The sequence below is a fragment of the Rhinolophus ferrumequinum genome, chromosome 22 (assembly GCF_004115265.2).
Source record: "Rhinolophus ferrumequinum isolate MPI-CBG mRhiFer1 chromosome 22, mRhiFer1_v1.p, whole genome shotgun sequence".
Lineage (NCBI taxonomy): Eukaryota > Metazoa > Chordata > Mammalia > Chiroptera > Rhinolophidae > Rhinolophus > Rhinolophus ferrumequinum.
Genome location: NC_046305.1, coordinates 2,766,625 through 2,785,185, shown reverse-complemented (window position 1 = coordinate 2,785,185; position 18,561 = coordinate 2,766,625). Strand labels below are relative to the sequence as shown.

Here is an 18,561-nt window from a genome sequence, read left to right as displayed (position 1 = left end):
AGGGTCTCTCCCAGGAAACCCCCTGAGGCGTCAAAGCACACAGGGCAAGCCAGCCCCACCTGGTCCGAGCCCAGGACTGACCAGGGCAGCTGCGGCCGAGACACATGGAACAGAAATCTCCCGGGGGAGGGACCAGGGACAGTGGGGAGGGGACAGGAGCCCTGAGCACTGCTGAAACCCGAGGGCCGGCCACCAGCAGCACAGGAACTAAGAGTCCCCAGAGGCACCCGTCTGCACACTGAGGGTCTACCTGGGTCCCCGGAGCCGCTGCTCTTCCTCTCACTGTCCCCGTCCTCCTGGCCGTCGGCGCTCTGCTGTGTGTGCTGCAGGCTCAGCTTGTGGCACACCTCGAAGGCCTGCCCCACTGTGCGCACGATCCGCATGGCCTGGCTCTGGGCGGGAGAGAGGGGACATGGTGAGGGACCAGGGACCCTGGGCGAGAACGCAGGAGGAGAGGAACCAGGAAACAGCCACAGAAAGAGACAGGAAACCTAAGGTGTCCAGATGTGCACACATTCACGGAGAAGAGAGACATGTCACCGTGGTTCAGACAGCCAGCCGACGGAAAGGACACAGCAAGGGGCCCGTTCTGCCTCGGCCAGCCCCTCCTGACAAGCGTCAGGCACACTCGGGCCACGCGCCCAGGGCGCGGTGACAGGGGCTGAGACAAACAGTGAAGGGAGCCTCTGGTGAGCCCTCCCCACCTTGCTGCAGAGGCAGCGCCCACTAGGGTCCCTTCTGTGGCTACTCCCTCCCTCCCCTTCTTCCTCAAACAGCCCGAGAATCGAGTCTGACCCAGGCAGCGCCTAGAACTCTGCTGCTTAGCTCGGAGGGACAATGGGGGACAGCGGGGCCGTTCTGCGTCTCAGAACCCGCACAGGCTGGAGGAGGCCACATGTGCGGGTTGGGCTTGGCGGCCACGGCAGCCGCGGACTGGAACTGCTGGGTCAGTCTGCTCCCACTCTTCCCAAGACAAACATGAGCTCAGTGTGCAGGCGGCGGCTCAGCACATGTTCCCTGATCCCAGAGTCCCCAGAGCTTCTCCCAGCACACACTCGGTTTACCGGCTGGTGAGGCACAAAGGCAGAGGCCAGGGCTGCGGTGCGCTCGGGCACCCTCGTCACACCTGTCAGGCAGCAGCCACCGTCTCAGGATGCCCTTCTCTTCCTCCCTCCCTGGGCCCCTCCCAGAGTCACACCAGCCTCCAGCCCCTGAAACGCAAAGCTCAGCCACAGACCGGCTTCTGCTCCTTTCTGGGGGGTCTTCTGTGCACAGCTCCGCCCCCACACATTCATTGGATGGAGAAGTAGGTCTCGCACCTGCTCACCCCCTTGCACTTTCCATGGGGTCCGCGATTTGCATTACAGAGCCTGGGGCAGGAGCTCAGTGCACAAATCTCCTGAGGGGACCAGGCTAAATCTGCAAAGTGTCACTCTTTGTGGGGCTGGGTGGCACAGGACACAGATGTTAGTAGATGCTGACCCTGTCGTGTATGATTCTTATGCCCACCTGACAATGTACCCACAGCCTATAGAAGATGCTTGAGGCCACACAGCGTTGGGGGAGGACACAACAGCAACTGGAAGTGGCCTCCACACAAGGCCAGGCGGGCGGGCAGTGCCTGGAACGCAGGCCTGGGGACCTCAGAGACTAAGCAGAGTGCTTTCCAAAATCTCTTAGCAGACAGTTCCCAGGATACTAACACACATAACCCAGAAAAATATGGTCCCATGGCCCCGTTGGTTTGAGAAATGCTGGGTCACATGAAGTTAAAGGAGTTTCTCCAACTCTAGGGCTCCCAGCACATTTGAACACAGAACACTCGGGGTGCTAAATGCTCAGGAAATGCTACTGGCTTCGACGCTCCTCCTGGTTTTATAGGTGAGGAAGCTGAGAGTCCCAGACAGTGGCCCACAGACCACCCCTCAGGGTTCCGGGGCAGAGGCAGGGTGAGATCCCGGGTTTCTGAAACAGGTTTCGTGTTAGACTACTGGAGGGGGAGCGAGGAAGCCGGCCCCACACCAGTGCCGAAGCTGCACGCACTCAAGGTCAAGGTTACTGCCCAGACATGAGCACCCAGGACCGTCGGTGTCACACAGTACACCTCAGCCCCACTGCACACGCCCTGACTCGCAGCCCCTGGTCACTGCACACAATGACGAGGAAGGGCCACCTCGGCAAGTGGCAGTGCTTCTTTCCTACTGCAAACTAAGGTGGCATCGCCCATCCAGTCTACTCGCTGCCCTTCAGAGTGCTGACCCAGTGGCAGGGTCTGCCCAGCTGCCTGCCTGTGGCCCAGACAAGGGTCAGAAGAAACCAGTCTCACTACACAGGCGCGGTGGCGGATTGCTGAGCCAGTCCCTGCGGCTCGCGTTACAACAGCCACCTCCCCCGATCCTGCCTGTCACCAGGGAGACGGGTCAGTGCTGGGGCCACTCTGGGTCCGTCCAAGGAAAATGACGGGTGACTAATGGCTGCCCCTACCTTCTTCTTGGACTTGAAGACGTTGCACCGGAAGACGTTGCTGGCGCCGTCTCGAGCGATATAGCTGAAGATCTTCAAGTCCTGGGAGTCGTGAGACACGTAGAAGATCCTACAGGAAGAGCAAAGGAAACGCACTAAAGACGCCGTTGTTTCCAGCGCCTGCCCAGGAAAGCTCTGCTTCCGGACACTGGGGGTGGGGCTCGCTACACGCAGGTCTTGGGAGGGTCTTCTTCCCAAAAGCCACAAGCCAGCAGCGCTTTCAACAGATGACATTGACACTCCGAGGAGTGACCTCCAGCTCTGGACACACAGCGGGTCCTACACTGGAGGGGACCAGGCCCGATGTCACCAGTGCTTTGGCCTCTTAGTTTCCTGTGAGGACAGACGCTCCCCGGGCTCAGGGAGGTGAATTTGGGGCTCGTGCCTAACGGGTGCCAAGTGCTCGCTGAGAGTGATGGACAATTCTGGAGACAGATGTGGTGATGGCTGCACAACACCGGCAGTGTAATTAACCCACTGATCTGCACACTTAAAAGTGGGCAAAATGGCAAACTTTATGTTACATGTTTCATCACGATAAAAGAAACATGATTCTGTTATTCCGTGAGAGATACAAAAGACTTAAATTTAAAATTAGACTTCAATAAAAAAACAAAACCTGCATTGCTGAGGTGGTCAGGCATCTCTTTTGATTGGAAGAACGTATTTCACCATAAACAAGTTTCCTAAAGTGGATGCTGCACTAACCCAGAATTTCATAAAAACTGAAATTATGTATCCTTCAGCAGCACGCCAGAGTGGGTCCCCGAGGGCAGAAAAGTAACTACCCCAGGAAGGCTCATCTGTAAGTGCTAGTATATTATCACCACGATGAATGCTCGCATTGAGGATGACATGGGACATACACAGCGTAGCAAGAGCCCTCTTTACCTGCTCACAGCACACTGGTACACAAGCTCACACGCAGAGACCCAAAACACAACCGAACACGAGGGAAAAGTATCTAGGAGACTGGAACAGCACTGGCTCAACCTCACTCCTTTGTTCATAGAGACAGGCTACTCACTTCTGATACCTCAGGAAGACATCCGCCAGACACCTACCTCAGAAAGTCTGCTGCCTGGGGTGTGTTTGTTTTTTTCTTTTGGGGGAGAGGCATTGGCCAAAAAAACTTCCCTTTAAACTTGAAGATTTCGGTGATGTTTTCTGCCCCCCACCAAAAGACATGTTTCTCCTTAAAAGTGAATGGATGGAGAAAGATACACTAACACTAATGAAATCTTTGAAAAGGACAGAGCTGGACGACCAGGAGTCGTCCTGGTTGCAAGGGTTATTATTAAGCTACAGTGATCAAGGCACTGTGTACTTGGAGTCAAGAGAGAGTTAGACGAACAGAACAGAAAACAGTCCTAAAATAAACCACACAATTCAGAGGTAATGGACGTCCAACAGAGTAACTTCAGTGGAGAAAGAACAGTCTGTGCAACAAATGAGGCTGGAACAACTGGACATCCATTTGCAAAAAAAAGAGAAAAAGGAACTTTGATGTATCCCTCATACCATATAAAAGCCTGAATCAAAGCAGATCACACGCATAAAGCCTAAAACTGTAACGCTTTCAGGAGAGAGCACAAAAGAAAGGCTGAGTTAAAAATTCCTTACACTCAAAGCGCAACCGGTACATTTAAAAACTGACAGTTTGGACTTCATCAAAATTCAAACTTCTGCTCTTCAAAAGACATTATTAAGAGAAAAGACAAGCCAGACTTGGAGAAAATATTTGCAAATCATGTATCTGATAAAGGACATGTAGCCAAAATGTATAAAGAACTCTCAAAATTCAATAATAACAAAACACCCCAACGAAAAAAGGGCAAGAGATGTGACCAATGCTTCACAAAAGACACACAAACGGCATATTTGATGCAAAGATGCTCACGCTATTAGTCACGAGAAAAATGCAAATTATTAGGTTGGTGCAAAAGTCATTGTGGTTTTTGCAATTTTTTAACCTTTTAAACCACAATGACTTTTGCGCCAACCTAATGGAACCTCGAGAGGTGCTAACCAACACCCATTGGAAGAGCTAAAATTCACAGCCTGACGGTGGCGAGGGTGCCCGAGTGGAGGCACCACTTGGGAAAACAGGTTGGCAGCTCGTGAAAGATCACATACCCACCCACGGTATGACCGGGTGTTCTGGCCCTGGGAGCTCGCCCAGGGGAACAAAAGTATGCTCACAGGACCTGTACGTGAACAGCCTTAGAGCTTCAATGCAGCAGCTGAAAGCCAGAAACCACCCAAACCACGTCACCAGGTGCGCGGTAAGCGAACCGTGTCACTCATACAAGGGAACACCGTCCGGTAACACGGGGCTAAGCTGCCGAGACACACACAGTGACAAGCAGCGGCTCTCAGGACAGTTACGCGGAACGAAAGCAGCCAGGCCCAAAAGTGGATACAACGTGCGCTCGTATCTTCACAGAATTCAAGGACACACACCAGGTGGGAGCTGAGTAGCTGCCAGATGTGGAGGCGGGAAGGCGGGACTCGGGCAGACGGCGGAGGGGAGGGTCGCCACAGGGCACAGGGGACCTTCCGGGGGACACAGCTGTGCTCATCGTCTCGACTGAGGTGATGGTTTCCAAGTGTGCACACACGTCAGAACTTACCCAACCACCCTCTTGAACTGTGCTCGATTTTTGTACGTCAATCATACCTCAACAAAGTTGTTATAAAAATAATCAAAAACAACAGCTTGTTTGAGGGGTGCTAAAACTTTGGGGAAAGTCCTTTCTTTCAACCAATGAAAGGCGAGATTCAGGTCCTGATGACCGAGCTCAGAGAGGTCACTTTTTTATGGACAAGGTGCCCCTGTGAGAAAGACAACAAACAAACTAAAAAATCCTTTCTTTTACAAGCAGGGCTTGTCCTTTCACACTGTCAGCCTCTGCTCCGATGCCGTCTGTTTCCTGAAGCCTTTCCTCTCCTCTGTGAATCCATCAGATATGATTTACTTAATTTTCAGATATGAATTCAGTGCTTTGGCCCGTCTGCCTTCCTCACGGTTATTAAATGCATCAAATGGGCCAGACGCCAGTTCGGTGCCAGAAACGCAAAGCGGGTTGGGCATCGTTCCCCCAGAGCCGCTGCAGTCACAGGAATGTCCGATCACAGCCACCGCAGTGGCCGTCAGGAAGTTCGCCAGGACGCAGAGGACAGCTCGTGGCACACGCTGTCCAGGCAAGGCTGCGTCAGCACCGCATCTCCCCACGGGCCTCGAGCTCCCTGAGAACGGGCCTGTGACCCATGCGTGTCAGTGATCTCGGCCCCCCCGCACCGGCCAGCGGCACAACTTCACTTCTGTGTGCCTTTTGGGAGGAACGGAAATCCCGCTTCACAGGCGTCTCCTCTGACCGGAAGGCGGGGCCACCAGCTGCCAGCCACGCAGTCAGGTTCCAACCTAATCCACTTTGTCAGCCCAGGCGAGTACGTGGAGAGCAGACAAGATCATAGCTCAGATCCACGGCCCGCGGATCCCAGAGGGACAACTAATGCCATTCTCCCGGGAAGGAGGCGAGGTGGGGAGCGGAGGGGAGCAGAGGGGTGTTTCAGCCTGGGTCCCCCCGCCCAGGGAGTGCACACGGGTGGGCCAGCTCCTCTGCAGGACTCACGCCAGTGTCACCTCAGGGGATTTCTGGGGAGGGTATGTGTGACTCTGCTTTCCAAATGGTCGCAAGCCCCTCTGAGCTTAGCCTCTGAAGGGCAGGAAGACGGGCAAACAGCTGCAGCGCTTGTGTGCAGAGGGAGGTGGGAACCGGGTTTGCTCGTTCTGATCAACACACATGCAATTACGAAATGTCAGTCAGGACACAACTAACACAAAATGAAAAGGTCTCAAAGACAAAAGCAGGAATCCTTCCCATTCCCCCAGCGCAAAGCAGCACAGGAAGACTTTTCCTCTCAGTGTTAAAGATGCGCTACGTTGCTTCTTGTACTTCCAGCTGCAGAAACAAGTCTCAGGAGAGAAGCGCCGCAGAAATGCGTTTGGTTTGTGCGGCCCCAGCATGGATAGCAGGGGGCAGCACCCCTCCCTCAGCCCCCGGCCACTCTTACCTGTAGATGGGGTCCTGCATCACCAGCATTTTGCTCTCGTCCCACGTCCACTCCTTCTTCTGCAACAAAAGAAGCTGTAGATGCATCAGTCAGGCTTGTGCTGATACAGGCCTGGGCACACGGACCCCTGGAGGCCTATGAAACACGCGCGTCTGTCCTGGCCAACTTGCCCTCTAAGAGGCCTGGGACTGACCGCACAAAAGGACAGCAGAAATGTCATGTATCTGGTCCCCTTGGGGCCTCCAAGCACTTCAGGAGTGTCTCTCCAGGGCGTGGAGGGCAGCTGGAGCCAAGGCGGCCCCAGGCCAGCACTGCAGACTCCAGGATTTCAAGGGAACAAAAGAGTGCGCACCTGTCCAGAGGAGTGGGACAAGGGGGACCGGCTTTCCCTCCCTCAAAGGTGGGGTGGTAACGGGCCCATCTTCAGTCACCCTCACAGGAGGTTCCTCCTGGCTCGGAACCTGACGCAGTGCCCTGAGCAGTGGGGACGAGCACAGGAGTGGGTGACAGGTGGGGACCAAGCACTCCAGGGCAGTACTGGGGACCCCAGATGCTTGATGAGACGGGCAGCACCCAGTGTGCTGTGGGGACACCGGGGCCGGCAGCTGCCACACGCTCCCAGGTGCCTGCCCCCACCCATGGAGGGACAGAGTCCTGGCCCACCCTCGCTGGCCACGGTCACAGGCAGGGCTGTCCAGGACAGCTAGGGAGGCGCCCTGTTCTCTCTAGGAAAGAGGACCGGGAAAGGCGAGCAGGTGCATGCCGGGTAACCGTCCAGTGAGGGTGTCCAGCTCTGTGTTCACCTCAGAGACAGCCCAGGTCACAGCCCAGCGGGTATGGACACAGGGGGACCCCACCAGGGACCAGGGGAGGCCACATCCGGGCCCTTAGGTTCGTCAGGAGCTTGACTGAAACACATTGTGCACACCTGGCACGTACACACACACACACGCACACGCATACGCCATTTAATCCTGGAGTTTCATTCCATACCAGTCCAGCCACAGAGCTAGATTTCAACTGACTTACAAGCATGTAACACCAAACGCTGTTTCACAGACAACAAAACTCAGCTCCAACTAAGACTGACATCGTTTCAAACGTCGCCTTCCTAGAATCACTCACCGCCCTGTGGGTTTTGACCCATTTGGAGCAAAGGCGGAAACAAGGAGACTGAACCTTCCTTTAGGTGCGAGCCCTCCAGAGATCTAAACAAGACCCCGCCAGAGCCTCTTCTTGTAGGAAATGTCCCAGGTTTTGCAGAGGCCTCAGCTGTCAGGTTTCCGGACCCCTCACTACACTGGTTCACTTTCTCTGCCCACAGTGCACTTGCCAGCGTCCCCTCCCCTCAGGACCCGGTGCTCACCTGCCTCTGAACGGGCCCTCTTTGCCCAGCGAGGCCTGGCTGGCAGGAACCTCATGACCTTACTGCACACGTGACGCTGGCTCCAACCGACACCCGAGGGTTTGTCGGAGGAAAAGCTCCCACACCCGAGCCCTTTACACACACGTATAATTGTTCACCACAGGGATTCTTTACATGGCTCCATTTGGGGCACACTGCTTGTAAGGTGAATGTTAAATGATACTGGATAAGCCGCGTCTGCCTCTGTGAATGTGCAGTCGGCTCAGGCTGAATGTTTGCCCAGCACCCCCTCCGTGGCCGAGCTCGCCCTCCGAGATTTTATTCCAGAAACTGTGTAGTTCTCCTAGTTCCACTGGGCTCTCCCTTCTCTCTCCCATTTCTGCTGAGACTTTCCAGTTCTTCCCCGGTCTCAGGCATGTCTGGAACAGCTCAGGGGGGTATTTTTATGACGCTGCCTTATATCTTTGTTGAATAATTCTAGCATTAGATGCTCTTGGTACTGGCATCTGTTGACTGTTTTTTTCCATCGAAGTTGCGATTTTCCTCATTTCTGGTAAGAGGAGTGATTTTCAGTTGAAACCTAGACATTCTGAGTATTATAAGTCTAGATTTTATTTCAACCCTGTTGTAACTGCCTTCCTGTGACAATGCTCACCAGGGGGATGACGTCACCTAGTGACTGCCAGGCCTGTCCCACTCGGCCTGTTGACACCTGTGGGAAGGGGCTCCTAGCTGCTGGGAGGGGAGGGGCTTTGCTCCCACTGGGGCTCAGAGGGGACGTGTGTGGCCCCCTCCTCAGCCGTGGCCCGTGCCTCATGACCCCCGGCCGCCATGCCAGGCCAGGCTCCCCTGATGCCTCACGGCTGGCGTGTGCGGTCGACAGAGCCAACCCCCACCAGTCCCCTCTCCTCCTCTTTCTCTGTCTCTCTCTTTCTATAAAGTCCTTATTCCACAGCACTTTAGAAAGTCAGTGAGGTTCAGAGAGTAGCTTAACTCGCAGGGAGGCTCTGCTCCATATATTAGCCAAACTTTTCTGCAACAAGAAAGGAAGATGTGTCCCAAGAATGTACCTTGCAGACCCCCCGGGACCAAACTAAGCTTGGTTAGTGTAACTAACCAAGGCCCCAGCTCTGTCTTCTGAAATCCACCGTTGTGTGTGCAGGCCCTGCTCCCAGCCCACGACTGAGCAAATCTAACCTTTCCCAGGGGCTCTCCCTCACGGTTCCCCCAACACACACAACTAACACGAAACAGCCGAGTGTTTCCACCACATGGACTCACTGCTGTCACCCCAACCGGGGGCAGCCACACCGGCTCTCCCGCACTGAACACGGGGTGGCTGGGCCTTCAGGGCCGTTTCAGTAGATGGGCTGAAGCAGCACACCTGTGACAGCAGGACACAAGGACACCCCCTGGGGCTGGCTGCCACCTCAGACAGGGGACAGTGCTGAGGGAGGCGTCTCTCATCCACTCCCGGCTGAGCCCCGGGAATTGTCATCACTGGAACTTAACATACTTCCCAAGATTGAGACTCAAAGGTGAAGGTATTAAAGTGTGTGTGTGTGGGGGGGGGGGGGGGGGCGGTGGTGAATGAAGGAGGACAGGAGATGACCCTGCACCCACGGGAAACCAGGGCCCTGGCCCGCCTCACTCGCGGCTCCAGGGACAGCCTGTCCACGCAGTGCTGGTCAGAGCAGGCCACTGGCGGGAAGGGGAGGGCTGTCCCACGCCCGTCACCAGCTTCCGGTTCAGAACCACCTACCTTCTTCTTCTTCTTCAGAATCACTTTCACGCCGTCCACTGAGACCATGACGCTCACTTTCTTCTTCTTGATGTTCTTGGCCTTAAACTCGTACTGCACAGGAGAGAGAATGGGGCGTCACCGGCAGGTCAGAGAACGGGGCGTCACCGGCGGGTCAGAGAACGGGGCGCTGCCGGTGGGTCAGAGAGAGAATGGGGCGCCGCCGGCAGGTCAGAGAACGGGGCGCCGCCGGCAGGTCAGAGAACGGGGCGCTGCCGGTGGGTCAGAGAGAGAATGGGGCGCTGCCGGCAGGTCAGAGAACGGGGCGCCGCCGGCGGGTCAGAGAGAGAACGGGGCGTCACCGGCGGGTCAGAGAGAGAACGGGGCGTCACCGGCAGGTCAGAGAACGGGGCGCTGCCGGTGGGTCAGAGAGAGAATGGGGCGCTGCCGGCAGGTCAGAGAACGGGGCGCCGCCGGCGGGTCAGAGAGAGAACGGGGCGTCACCGGCGGGTCAGAGAACGGGGCGCTGCCGGTGGGTCAGAGAGAGAATGGGGCGCTGCCGGCAGGTCAGAGAACGGGGCGCCGCCGGCGGGTCAGAGAGAGAACGGGGCGCCACCGGCAGGTCAGAGCGCCTGCGGCCCTGCTGCTGTGGCCGGGCAGGCGCGGCTCCTGGGCACATGGTCACTGGGCTGCAGAGGCAGGTGGTGTCACGGGTGCTCGGACAGCCTTGGGTTGGCACGGGGACTGAACCACCACCTGAGGGATTCGGGGCCTGGAGGGGTGACTTGTGAAGTCAGGTCAGCAGCTCCTTGCAGCCCACTGCGCGCACATCGGTCAGAGACTTGCCTTGAAGTGACAACAGAGGTGGGGGTGCGCGGACGGCCCAAACGAATAACCCCGACCCTGACCGGCTGCATCCATCCCTCTAACGTCCAGTCCAGACCCCCCCTAACTGGTAGCAGACACGTGAGCTTCGCGATCAGGACGAAACCTGGCCTTGCAACCTGCAATATCAGGCCTGGACCTTTCCTTGGGGCCCATCCAGTGTCTCCAGAGAGAAGTCTCCCAGTCCACGTTCCAGCAGCAGGGAGGAAGCCACAGGCGCCCGCCGGCCCCACTTGAGGTCTTTTTGTGTCGTGGGCCCGCCCCCCGCCATTGCAACACCTGGAGCCTTCACGTCATGAGCCTTTCCAGAATTTTCCCACGTCAGTCAACTTACGTGTCATCTGAAGCTGCTCACAGAAATCCTGTGTTTTAAGAAGTCCTTGGGATCTTTATTGACTATTTCCTGCTCTCTTTGTCCTAATGCCTCTTCAGTGGGACTTCAGGAGGGAGAACAGATGAAGCCAGCAGGTTTCTCAGCCGGTCCCTAACCCGCGGGCCCTCTGGGAGGTCTTTCCGGTGTAGCCTGAGTGACGCCCAGACTCCACCAGGGCAGCCTCTTCTCCCTTCACACGCCAGCTGGGGAGGGGCTATCACTTCGGAGCAGGCACGGCTCTGAATCTCTGCTGGCTTCACTTACTCCAAGCACACGTTTCTCTTTATTGGCCGTGTCAGAAATCCCAACAGTTACTCCTTACATGTCATGATCATGTTTGTATTTGTCTGACCACGGCCACCAACACATGGACGGAGCACACGGACACGTGCGGGAGCCCCCACAGGAGAGGGAGCTGCCACGCGCAGGCCCTGGCACCGTCTGCAGGAACTGAGAATGAGTCTCCCCACGTGCCTTCCTAAGACGTCACTTTACCAACAACGTAACTGTGGCCTAACATTCCCGGGTCGCTGTAGGGATCTGTATCCTCTGGGGGAAAGGACAGAAGGGCAGAATGATACACATCCTGGTGAAAACGTTCTAATGATTAACAGGTTCTCCTATCAGGGCCAGCAAGGAACCCCGCAGCCAACAGAGGGGCGCACAGAGCTCTTCCAGGATACGAAGGCAGCCCGCCCTCTGGGGTCCCGGCTCCGATGACGACGAAAGAACCAATTTAAGACTCAGTGGGGAGGAAATGCCCAGAACCAGAAACAAAGAGCAGCCCTCCCATAACCAGCTTGGGGTGCTGGCAAGTTCAGTGACATCAGGGGCTGACACCATCAGAAAGATGACAAGCGACATAGAAAGCAAATGGTTTTCTCAGCAGGTGATCCTTGGTCACGGACCACCTCCGAGAACATTTCCTCTTCTCAGGATCTCATCTTCTCATCTGAAAACAATCTCATCTCAGGATCTGCTCGGTGCTGCGGTCGGTGATAGAAGAAAGGCTTCTGGAACGTTTCAGAAAGTACACCAGCCACGGGTTGGGTGTTTCCTCGGTTTATATGTATCGTAACCGATGCTTCTCTTATTCACAGGTGAAATTTTGCAGCTTAAAGGACCACATGTCCAGCCGACACGCAGGATGAAAGGCAAGGGGACCTCAGAAAGCACGCCAGGTGTGGGCCCCTGCGGGGTCTTCACTTCCTCCCCCTACGAGAATCCATGAGACCCCACAGGAGTGATTTGCGCTTCCTGTGGGGCCTGTCCGCCTACCACGTTCTCTATCAGGCAAGTCTCCTCTTACACACTCCCCTGCCCCCCAAACACACCTCTATTCATCCTACGAAGCCCGACATTCTGGATCCCCCAGGAAGAGGCCCTCCGTCTGAACGCCCAGCACTCTGTTCCCAGGCGGCTACAGCCCGTCACGGGGCAGGTCGCAGGGATGTCCTCAGCGGCCTTTCCCAGCCGTCTCCCACTGGGCTGCGTGCACAGCACAGCTGAGAGGGGGACACACTGCGTCTTACTTCACTCTGAACACCTGACACATAATCGCTAACAAATGCCTGTTGAGCAACAGAAGGTGTATTTCTAAGAAATCCAGTCATCTGATTTAATGCTTTGCGTTGGGAGGGAGACAGTGAGGAGTGGTACTACTTTCCTCCAGCTGCTGTAACAAATTACCACAAACTTAGTGCCAAAAAACCCCACCGATTTCATCTCGTATAGTTCTGGAGGTCACGCGCCTGAGGGGTCTGCAGGGCTGCTCGCGTCCTGCAGAATCTGTTTTCTCCGCTTCTCAGGCTTCCAGAGGCCACCTGCGTTCCTTGGCTGGTGTGTGGCCCCTTCTGTCCTCATTGAGGCCAGCGGGTAGCACCTTCGAATCTCTCTGCTGAGGACCCTGGTGTTCTACGTGGCCACCTGGCTAAACCAGGACAACCTCCCATCCGAGAGCCTTAACTTAATCACACCCGCCAAGTCCCTTTTGTCATGTAAGGTCACATGGGGACATGGACACCTCCGGGGCCGTCACTCAGCCTAGCACAGGCAGGCACACTGACAGCTGCACAAGAGCAATGGCCAGAGACCTAAAAGCAATGGAAAAAACAGAAAAAGATGGAAAGTAGAGGAGAATTAAAAATAAACAAACGGCGAAAAGGGGAGTGACCCGTGTCACATGAGCTGGGAAGGAGCCAGCACCGTGCGCTCAGGACTCTGAGCGCAGCGCTCGGTTTCGGTCCAAGTTTACAAACAGACTTCAAAACAGTGACTCGGAGTCATGAGAAAAAGTTAAGTGTCATCCTGCCAAGTTTGCTTTAAGAAGGGGCATGACAGACCATGAAATATCCAATGAGTGACTATCCATTTGAGTGACTATCCATTTTGACAGATAGAACTGACGCTTATGGGGGAAGCCGGAGTTACCAGGAAATTTTACTCCATGGAAAATCTCATTCCTCTGCCAAGTGAGATTTACTCTGTGTTATGACTCTGTGTTTACGTAGCTTCAAATCCATGTGCGAAATCCTAACCTCCGTGAGCGGCTTCAGGAGGTGGGCCTCTGGGCTGATCGGGTCATGAGGGTGGCGCCCTAACGAGTGGGATTAGTGCCCTTGTCAAAGGACCCCAGAGGGCTCCGCGCCCTCTCCACCCCGCGAAGACACAATGAGAAAACGGCCACCTGTACGCGGAAGACGGCCTTCACCAGAGCCTGACCGTGGGGCACCTTGACCTGGGACTTCCTGCGAGAACAAGCTACCCAGCCCATGGCATTCTGCTGGAGCAGCCCAAACCAACCAAGACAGTGTTTGTCAGAGAGATTTCTTTCTGTCGGGTCTACCTGGACTTACACGTCCAAATAAGTGTGAACCCTCCCAGCAGTCACCTTGGGAATGTAAGTTCTGATGAATAAAAATTTGCGGAAATCTCACTTTGAGAAGATTTTTTAGCACCAATATGTAAACTACCTCTTATCAATCTCGTTACTTTGCAAGCACACCTCACTTTTTAAATGGAGTGGCAGTAAGATGACTTATCAGGATAGGCAACATTGTAACACGGTTCTAAATCAGGTATCATGGATCCTGATAATAGTCAAGAGTCAGAGGTAAGATCTGGGTGCAGTTCTAAATGAGAAGAGCAAAAATGAAAAGAAAAAGAAAGAGCGGGAGTAGTCGCTGCCGTAAGAAGGCAGCCTCTGCAGGGGACCCCTTGGACAGAACCACACTCTGCGTGTGTAAGTTAGGGGGCGCTGCTGAGTGCGGCCGGCTCTGGCCAGGGTGACAGCCTGTATGTCTTACTCATCACCTACCACTTCCATTTAGAGAGCATTAAATGCCTGCAGGTTACACTGGTCTATGCGTCTCCTCGCACGATGCCCAGGGGTCCCATGTGTCACAAAGCTCCTGTTTGTATTAATGCTGACAGGGCAGCCCGGGTAGCTGGGTACCAGATCTGGAGACACGTACTTCTCCCTCATTCCTTCCACAGATGGTGGGGACTTGATTTCGTGGGTTCCCACCCACAGCCTGGGAACCCAGGTTGTCTAAAGTCAGACAGTGAAGGGGGATTTCTTTTACCGACACCCACGTGGGCTGTACACACACCCACCCACGCGGGCTGTCCACAACCACGTGCCACCCACTTTCCTCCCAGTCAGGAATGTGTCACGGTGCTGACAACAGGGCTCCATCAGTGGCCTGGTGCTCTCGGTGGTCACTGAGCCCCACTCACCCATGACGTCACCGTCCCCATAGAAAAAAATGTCACCACATTTTCAAAGGGTTCTGAAGGAGACAAAACCCAAACAACGCAGTTGGAATATGCGAGCTGTGAGCTGACAGGCTGCTTTAGAAAAAAATGCAATAAAAAAGTACAGATGTAAAAAATTACAAATAAACGGGGGAGAAATGTAACTAGTAGGAAATACAGGTGCTACGTTTCTTACTAAAATGTAACCATTCTACTTCGTGCAAGCCGGATTTAAGGTAAGAAATTTACTCTTCTCAAAATAAGACTCGCAACTCTATTAAATGTGCATGCTAATGTTTTAATGCTTCTAAAAACATCTAAAACTTTAAAAATGCGTTTTGACTTCATGTATTTATATGCTGTGAACTTAACGTAATTGAAAGTAAATATGAGTAATTTTTGGCAGCTCAACAAAGAAAGAAATCTCACAGGCACTCAAATTCCACAAAAAACTCTGAGAACCACGCCACAATTGTGTGGACACCAAACGATGGAACTACATGAAGCTGAGTACAAAGAATGGCAAAGTCCAAGGATTGTATAAAATTTGAACAAAACATTTCAAAAGCAATCACGCAAATGGCAATTCATGGAGAAGGCAGGCAGACACTGGTGCCCCCCCTGCTTATGCAGACCTGGGAGACCAGTCGGTGATGTTAGAAACCGCCCGTTGTGCTTACGAGACGGCATTCTTTCAAGTGTTTATAATTAATGGTCTGATTCCAGAAACATCTTAGGAATGAACGCCTTTCTGGGTGAGGGATGGTCTTTTCAAAGACTGAAAACGTTGCCCAAATCAGTCACCACAAAGCAACTCATCTCAGAAAAGACGGGCATTCACGGGGTGTGTCTCGGAGCACACGTGTGTACAAACCCGCGAGCTCCTGTCCCAGACAGTGAGAATCTCAGAGCTCAGAGGCTGTCTGTAAACCACAAGCTGGCAGGCCAAGGGAAGGGTCCCCAGGGAACCCCCAAAGGTCACCTGCACACTCACCAACCCGCGACTGTGCCTCTGTCACTGACCTGTGCCAAACCCAGCAGGCTTTGAAAGCACCCGAGCTCGGAACATGACGAGTCCCACTTGTCCCCCTGGTAGACTTATTTGTGGGCATCTCCCCCTGCACCGAGAACTCGCACGTAGGGATCAGCATGAAGAAATACAGATGGAGAGTGGCCGCCAGCAGCACACAGCATCGCCCAGTCCTGCACAGCTCAGACATACGGTCGGAGGATTTCCACCGAAGACCTCACGGACCGGCCTGCGGGGGATGCACGTCTCGAGAGCTGAGCTGCGGGATGTGAGGTGTGTGACGGCTGATGTGTGCACCTGGAGAGGAGCCAGGCAGGACAGGTGCACTGAGGCAGGTGGAGCGGGGGGCAGCCACCTGTGCTCACGTCTCCCCTCCCCCCACCTGCTCCTCGTGTGACCCACGGCAGTCAGGTGGCACTGCTTCAGCACAGGGTGCACAAAAGTATCTCACAGACAAGTGAGAAAAGGCAGGTGTCTGACCATGCTGGTTCAGTGTCATAAACACCGTGTGATAAAGTGGAAGGAGGACCAGAAGGGTGCGGGGGCCGGGGGGAGCCCGAGACACGGACACTGGGATGGGCACGGCCACGGGCCTCAGGGACCAGACAGGCTGGGAGGAAACGAGCCAGGAGTGGTTCCAACCAAGGCAGGAAATGCAGCCGAGGGGCAGTTGGCAGCCGATTGTTTAAATAATCAGAACAAGGCCTTAAATCTGGGACACAGAGGAGTTGCTTAAAGGACAAGTGCTCTCACTGAAATCTGGACACAAAAGAGAAACACGTATGGCCAGCAGAGAAAGTCTGAAGAGACGAATGGGGTAGTCATATGACCATGGCAGCGGGTCCTGCAGGCGCAGTGGACGGCCGCCCCTCCCCCATCACTGCCATGCCGCCTGTGACAGTTTTTATCCCTGAATCAGATTTGACCCTGGTTTCTTCCTGCCCAAGTGCTGCCAGGAATCACACACAGGTGTGAACGGAGAGCCCACTTTCCCATCCTCTGTCCTCCACGTGTCAGCTCCCTGGATTCAGACGGGTCCCTGCTGGAGTCCCTTCTCTATACCCTCCAACCGGAAAGTTCTGCAGCCTCTGTTATGGAGCCACGGCCTCCAGTGGGTGGCCATGTGAGAAGCTAAGCTGTTACCCTGCGTGCTCCACCTACTCTGCTTTCTCTCCCCTCCCATGGGGCCCCTTGACCTCTAACAGCCGAGATTCGGGATGGCTGGGAACACAAGCCGTCTCACTGAAGAGCAATATGGACGAGGAGGGGATGCTCGGTAACTGCCGGGTCTGAGGAGGTGGCAGTGGCCGAAAGACCTGGACGCACGGAGAGGACCTGGAACAAGCTGCTTCCCACATCAGGGCTTGTTCACAGGCAGCTGCGTCTGGCTCTAGGTGACAGGGTGGAAAGTCAGGTCCTAGACTCAGACCAGACACACAAGGACCCAAAACTCCACAAGAAATGACTTTTGTTTCATCAACCGCTCGGTTCTTAAGAGACACTGCTGTTCCGCATACATGCCACACATTTGTGTGTACAGGTGTGCGTGCATGCACGTGTGCAGGTGTGTGCACATGTGTGCATGTGTGCGTGCATGTGCACGTGTGCGCTGTGCATGTGCACATGTGTGTGCATGTGTGTGTGCATATCGGTGCGTGGTTGCATGCATGTGTGTGTGTGCGTGCGTGTGTGCATGTGTGCACATGTAGGTGTGCATGTGCAGGTGTGTGTCTAAGCAAGGAGGAAGGACACCATGAGCTGAAGGCAAATGTGGCAGAATGCCATGGCTGATGGATAGCGAGGTCAGAAAAGACAGACCAAACTGGAGTCTACACCGGGGTAACCGTCTGGCCACCGGCCAACAGCCCCAAGGGCTCCCAGACATTGGAATGGAAACAACACTTTGGGAGGAGAACGAAGCCACTCAAAGATGAAGTTCAGCCCAGAACAGCAGGGTGAGAGCAGCAGGGATGCTCACCGAGCCCCCAGAAGACAGTGGAGCAAAGCAGACGGGCGGCCGGTCAGCCAGGACGCCAGACGCAATCTCATGGGCGGGCTGTGACAGTCCATGCTGCTTGTCCCTTGTCGTTACCTCTCTTCCAACCTGCTCAATTCTCACTCACCTTCTTCCCGACGTCTGGCCCACACAGAAAATAAGCAAGGCCACAGTCTGTCACACTTTCCGTTTGTAAGGTGACAGGCACGCAGTGACTTCACGATGCTACAGAGGTCTTTCTCCATGGGATGCATCAGACCTGGCTTGTTCCATGGCCACGGATCACTGCTGTCACCATGGCTGGACCCCTGCCCTCAGCACCCCACACAGCAGCGGGAGGCCATGAAAGAGGAAATAAGAGCAGTGCATTGCTTGCCATGTAAAAAACCCTCCAACCTTAAATCACCCACGTCTGAGTCCCTGCACTGGGCCACCCACCATGTCCCCAGCCTGAACCAGTCAGGGGCCAAGGGAGAAGAGAAGTGTGTGGGAAGGCCAGGGTGTGGATGGAGGCCAGGGCCCGCTGGGGCAGAGCCCTCCAGCTTCCCGGGACAGAGCCACTGTACTCAGAAGTTCCTGCAGAGGAGCAAAGAGACGAATCTATAATGCAAACTGGGAGCCACCTCAAAATGCTCCTCAAGGTCACCTTGAGCCCTTCCTAGTGCATTAGGACCACCTAACAGGTGCGGATTAACCCTGCGGACCCGCAGCCACAGGCAGATGTGTTGTGTTTCACTGATGAGCACGCGCACCTGTACTATTCCTGGAACGCGAGGATTTTTAAAGGGCCTTGACAGCATCACGGAATGTCCTC

The 18,561-nt window shown here is 54.8% G+C and overlaps 1 protein-coding gene across 7 annotated transcripts in view; it reads right to left on the bottom strand.

The window, feature by feature from the left end:
- Nucleotides 1–18,561, bottom strand: part of C22H1orf226 (chromosome 22 C1orf226 homolog) — a 126,672-nt gene that overhangs the window by 24,007 nt on the left and 84,104 nt on the right. For 4 of the 7 annotated variants that reach the window (XM_033092412.1, XM_033092414.1, XM_033092415.1 and 1 more), the window contains 4 exons: nt 9,729–9,821; nt 6,601–6,674; nt 2,485–2,593; nt 251–392 (listed from right to left, as the gene is read on the bottom strand). In XM_033092412.1, the coding sequence (XP_032948303.1) occupies nt 251–392; nt 2,485–2,593; nt 6,601–6,674; nt 9,729–9,821 (418 nt within the window). The remainder of the gene's footprint in view (nt 1–250; nt 393–2,484; nt 2,594–6,600; nt 6,675–9,728; nt 9,822–18,561) is intronic. The other 3 variants (XM_033092413.1, XM_033092419.1, XM_033092416.1) reach the window with 1 other exon arrangement.